Below are 6,000 nucleotides of genomic sequence, written 5' to 3'. Positions count from 1 at the left end.
TTCCAAAATGAAACAGGGGGTGGGGAGTGTGGGGAATGGAACAAAAAAAACCAACAAACCACCAAACAAACAAAAACCTTAGTGAATTTTGTCACAGGGCCCTGCTGAAAGAAGGCTCAACAGTTTGCACATTAAAAGGACATGATCCCTATGCAGAAAGTGCCACTGGAAAAGGAGAACTCTTGAGTCGCTAAATATGACCCGAATGCTCTCAGGACATGATGTGTAACAAGGAGAAGCTTGAGGTCCAGGCTGAAATCAGAGAGGAAACGCACTGTCTTGTCTGGGCCTGTGAGCGAGTGTCTCAGCACAGTTCAAGAGCCCTGTGAGTCTCTCCCAAAACGCATGTGTGTCTGGCTCCCACACTCAGTCCATCTCCATTGACATGAGCCGTCGACGCTCTCGTCTTGTTTCCTGCACTTCCTTCTTGCAGCACCAACGGGAGCTGCAGTAGCCAATGAGGCAGGATAAGAGTCCAATGACAGTGGCCAGACCGATGCCAATCAACAGGGGATACTTGAAAGCATTCAGAACTGAAAGAGGAAGGCAAAAGTATTAGATATCACTGAGAAATTAAGAGATTCCTTTTATTTGTTCTTGCCTAAAAAAGGAGAGAAATCCCACATTATTCAGTCATGGGCGGATTAATTATTTCAGAAGGAAATTACACTAGTTTTCCTTCTTGATTTCTGTCTTTCGAGGTTAGGAAAATTGGTTTCCAACTGGACTCCTTTACCTCCTCACCCTAATTCTTCCTCCACCATTTCAAAGCCCCAGGGAGGCTGGAAGCACCAGAGGAACCTTGAGTAAGATAGCAATGTACAGATAGTTCCAAGAGGTATCCCATTACCTGCTCCTGCAAACAAAAGCCTTGCAAAGTTTCCCCATCAGAGGCAGACTGGGGCTGCACTCTGTAATATGTTTTCAAAATGCAAGGAGTGGACTCCTGTATGCTTTGCCTGATTACAACTACTTGTACAGTATATTCACTGCCACTCAGAAATCCTGTCTAATCAAACTCTAAAGTTGGTCCCTAAACAAGAAATTTGATTTGCAGGCACCTACTGCTCAGTTAAAAGGCAGGGTCAAGAACTGTAAGGAGTTTGGAAAGTACAGTTATAATAGTTATCTGCACAGTAGGGAGAACAAAAACTTCTAATTCCTTTCAAGTTCATGAAACTTCCTAGTATGACCTTTCCTGGAAATACTGAGAAGAAAGTAACTAGTTCCAAACCCCTCCTGCGTTAATTTTCCTCCTTAGCTACATGCTGAATGCAATATCTAGTACACAGCTTGCTTCTCATGAAGTCTAGCAACACTTGCAACTCAGGTTGGAAAGCAGAGAAGCCATTAAGTGCAGGGAGCAACACGTCTTGTGGTTAGGAGAGGGAGGAAGGAGTCAGAGCTCTGACTTTCTGTTCTCGTCTTTGATATTAACCACAACACGACTCTGCTTCAGCACGTCCTATCTGCAACCCAAGGCTTCCTCCTGCAGGCACCAGAAGGGTTACCACTTGGATAGAATACCATGCCTTGATTGAAAAATGCCCCAGCTATGCAAAACATCACTAAGAAATGATCAGGAAAGAGAACACCCCTGCCTGATGAGAATGATCTGTTCAGGCCTACCTAGTCTACAGAATCTGGAACCAGAAGCTGCAAAACAACAGAAAAGGATAACAAAGTCTAATGAGATTATCACAGGCACCTTGGAAAATAGCCATGGGGAGTATTTGTCACAGAAAGACATAACAAGGTGTTAAAAAAAAAAGTTGCCTAACACACGTTGCAATCTCTTACCATCCATTTTCACAGATAGAAAGATGGGTTTGGCTTTGATGTCAGGTTCCCGCTGCCATACACCGGTGGCGGATCGCACCCACGGGGTCACTACGCAGTAGTGGTTCCCGAAGTCGTGGTCCTCACAGCCATGCACACGGAGCCGGAATTCCAGCGGGCTGATTCTCTCCAGGCTGAGATCACTGCTCCCATTTCTCCTGCTCTGCGTCACAATCCCTCTCCGGTCCAGCGAGGCCAGCAACACGGGCTCTCTGTCCAACGCAAAGGAGCGCACCGCAAACCAGGAGACATCAAAGGACATATCATCTGCATTTATGGACAAAGAAGAATTTGGACGTGTTGGTGAGCTCTAAAAAGTATTCATAGTGCCACTTGTCAGCAGAAAGGTTAATCTGTAAGCAGTATAGCCAACACTGGTCTGACAGCAGAAGAAAAAAGAAAAGAAAGAAAAAAAAAAGTGTGCCCTGAACATGTCCTTTCTAGGAAGATTCAACAGTGAACTGCAGTGAGATGCACTGCCAGGAAGAATGTAGCCGCACAGAAAGAGTGACTTACTACAGGGACGACAAAGAAGAGGTTTCTTGCTTTCCTGCAACTATGCTGAACCCACAGTGAAAAGGCATTGGAAGTGCAAGGCATTTGCTACCAGACGCTGATTTGCAATCACTATCCTCGTGCAGGGCCTCCACAACTACAAAGTCAGAAGGCTCTTTCCAGAAGGCCGTTCTTTATATTTAGTCTGCCTGAAAGAATACAGAGATTCTATACTGAGCACAAAAAATTACCTACAAAAATAAAAAGCATTCAGACCACGATCCTTTTACACATTTTTTCCAGAGTCATGGGTTACTGTCATGCATCATCAGCCATCACGCCTTGTACAAGTTACACCACTCAAGGAGACAGCCTATAAAATGCACTTGCAGCACCTTCCACATTTAACATAGCTGACAGGTAGTCAGAGTTCATCAGCACATCTGGCTCTTTTTGTGTTCATGCAAGATCCTATTGATCCCATTAGCAGATCTCAGTCTTAACCCTATTAGGCTGATGTCGTTGTGTTATCTACTTTAAAAATCACTGCTATTCTTTGCTAATGTGAGCCCAGCAACACCTGTCAGAGTCTGAAACCTGACATGACCTAGAGCATAGACAGGAGAGCGTGCTCACTTGTCTCATCAACAGGTTTTCCTTCCTGGCACATTAGCTAACTGATGAGCCCAAACTGGAAACAGAGGTGACTACTTCTATCCTGAGTTTTGGGTACTGCTAGCGTGTAGACACAGGGATTAACCTTTTCACACCTAAGACTAAGACAGTCCCTATGATTTTGGGGACATATCAAGCCTCCATTTGCTACTGAAAAATACAGTATTGGCAATCTGAAACTTAAAAACTGATCTTTTGTCTAAGTTTGCTGTTCTCTAAACTTCCACATTTGATCTCCAGGCTAATGGAAAAATTATAGCCCTTAACCTGCTGCTGTACTTAAATTCTTTGCAGAGAAAAGTGAAGACAATTTTAAAGCCTCTATCAGGCAAGCTAACACTTCAGGAAGGAAGGGAACCTTAAAATAATATTTTAAAGTAAAGTGAAGTAAAGGGACATCCACAGCTCTGCTACTTGAAGTATAGCATCAGCTGGCCAGGTGGGACATTCCCCCTTACTGCAGACAAAAACCACTCGCTCTTTTGGAGTATAACTCCACTGTAAGGTGCACTGGTTTTACACACATCTTCAAAAATGAAGAGAAAGCAGATGTTACTATCAGAGACGCTAGCTGATCAAACTGTTTTGAGACACCAGCCAGCTTCCTGCCCTGCCCACCATGGGCAGCTGCTGGAGGTGACGGCACAGAACCTCAAGAGAGCACCTTGCCCGTTTTGCAGCCCTACAGCAGAGGCAGGTTTCTCAGTCCTACGTGGAGGTCAGCATAGGTCATATGGACCAGCAGCCCCCACAACAATCACTCTTGCCTATCATACTACAAATTCTACAATTAGTTACTTGGTGTAGCGCTCGGACCACCTCCCTTGAAAGCAAGGTTAATAAAATTACCATAAACACACGTTCAGTTGACGGGACCAAACTTTGACCTCTGCTTTGTGTACTTACCCAACTGCCTGGGGGAAACAGCCTTTACTGGAGAGCACTCTGTTTCTATAAACTACTCTTCATCTCTGCTGCCTGTTTATGCCAAATACGGTAATAGCACCAGTCCACAGACAGTCGTGTTGGGAACACCAATTCCTTCCAAAGATCAAGACTGCCACTAGCTCTTGTGTTTCCAGGTACCGTAGGAGCATATGAACACCTGCACAGCATTGCACTTGCTAAAGAAGGTTTAAACAATAAATTTAAATATTAAAAAAAAATAATCTAGCCTTCAGATTCCCAGACAACTTGCTACCTTTGAAGAATTCCTTCTTTCCAGTCTCAGTTAATATGAGGTTTCTTTCCCTCCACAAACAAAGATGAGTGCAGGCACTTGCTGTCATTTTGAAATAGCTGAATATCTTCTGTAATTACAACATGGGACAGCAGTATTATGCCAACATATTTTATTAGTCAGTATACACAGTGTGCAATTAGTGACTCACTACAGACAGTCAGAGGGAGGATTTGGCTCTGAATACTCTTGTCAGTATCCTCTTTGATTTAGCTTCATAACAGCAAAGTCATCTGATTCATTTCTAGATATCTCTGGTTTTCATGCAATAAAAACGCAAGAAAATTTAGCAAAACCAGGACATAAATCAGATGCTCTCTAAAGATCAGTGATGAACATGCCTAGCAGCTCTGAAGTGCTAACCAACACATGGTTTTACTGACATAAAACAGGTCATATGTTAGGCTTCCCAAAAGGAATCTGTACCATTCCACATACACCTGGCATCAATGTCAACAAGTCACTCATAATTTTTGTCCTCAGTCTACAAAAACCAAACCCAACCACAAGAACCACACTCACACTTAACACTACAAAGGTTTCTTTCACCGGTTCCTTTCATGCTCCACAACCTTGTGAGTGGGACACCTGGACAAGGTCCCCTACATTAGAGGAAAGAGTAGCATCCCACTGCCAAGCTCACAGCGCCATCAAGGACCTCAGTGCCCCCAGGTCATGCAACTCAGCTGCTTCCATAAAGGAACACAAAGCACTGGGAGAGGGATGCTTCAGAGCTCTGTGAGCAGAGTAATAGTGATGCCGTGCTTCCTCCCCTCCTCAGTGAGGATCATCAACATGTAAAGCACATCTTTATGCACATTTCAATTTGACACACAGGACTAAGCTGCCTGGGTCTTAGCTGCTTCCCTGGCCAATCACTCTTCAAAAACAGGGAATCCGATTTCTAGACCAGCTCTTAGGAACCATACACTTCCACTGCTTAGAATGGAGCGCTCTCAGCATCTTGTTACAGTGCTGAATCACAAATTTGAGACCCTTTTTGTTTACTACATTTAAATGGGGTTGAATAGGGCTTCCTAGAGAGCTGAGCAAACCACTTCAAGCCATACAAGAGGTAAACAAGCTGGTTTTGTTAAATTCTCTAGAGTGCCCACTGGGTCTGTCTGGAGCAGATAAAAAACCATCTCCTTTCAGGCACAGTAAGTAACGCTTTTAAATCCCTAAGCACATAGCCCAAGAAGGGGTGATCTGGGAAATCTAGAGAGATCATTTGTGAAAGTGTGCATTCAACACAAATATCAGAAGCAGCTTTTGTATCTTCAGGGCACAGAACAACTACTATTCCCCCCTGACACACACATATCCCCTCATATCAATTCAAAACACCAACCACAGCTGCCAAGCCAAAGGAGCACTTCTTTAGATGGAGCAGTTGCTGCCATGTACTGAGCTTAGCAATACACACTCCATTTCAGCAGGGTCTCAAAGAAGCAGAGGAAATTAAAGCACGCAGCAGTCATGCCAAAACTTTTTCCACCCTTTTGAAAATTTCCCACAGAGTGGGTACACACAAACACACGCACACAGAGTACTGTGAACTGCCTCTACCAGACAAGAGTCCAACTCACAAGGAACACTTCTAGAAACAAATAGATCAATCTAACTGTAACGAAGACGTTTGGTCATTTAATTTTCCTCAGCTCCTTGGAAGTACTTGATTTTTCTGATTGTGCATACAAAGAGGGAAAAGAGGTGGCACCTGACACCTCAGTTTTTAAAGGAAGCATACA

At 43.9% G+C, this 6,000-nt stretch overlaps 1 protein-coding gene across 1 annotated transcript in view; it reads right to left on the bottom strand.

The window, feature by feature from the left end:
* Positions 1–366: 366 nt before the first annotated feature.
* Positions 367–6,000, bottom strand: part of PTGFRN (prostaglandin F2 receptor inhibitor) — a 108,716-nt gene continuing 103,082 nt past the window's right edge. Inside the window, exons 9-10 of the mRNA XM_086622607.1 lie at positions 1,801–2,106; positions 367–533 (exon numbers count right to left, since the gene is read on the bottom strand). Coding sequence (XP_086478733.1) covers positions 367–533; positions 1,801–2,106 — 473 coding nt within the window. The remainder of the gene's footprint in view (positions 534–1,800; positions 2,107–6,000) is intronic.

The sequence above is a fragment of the Tauraco erythrolophus genome, chromosome 1, assembly GCF_009769465.1.
Source record: "Tauraco erythrolophus isolate bTauEry1 chromosome 1, bTauEry1.pri, whole genome shotgun sequence".
NCBI classification, from domain to species: domain Eukaryota; kingdom Metazoa; phylum Chordata; class Aves; order Musophagiformes; family Musophagidae; genus Tauraco; species Tauraco erythrolophus.
The sequence above is the reverse complement of the archived record's forward strand: the minus strand, read 5'-3'. Positions and strand labels throughout refer to the sequence as shown.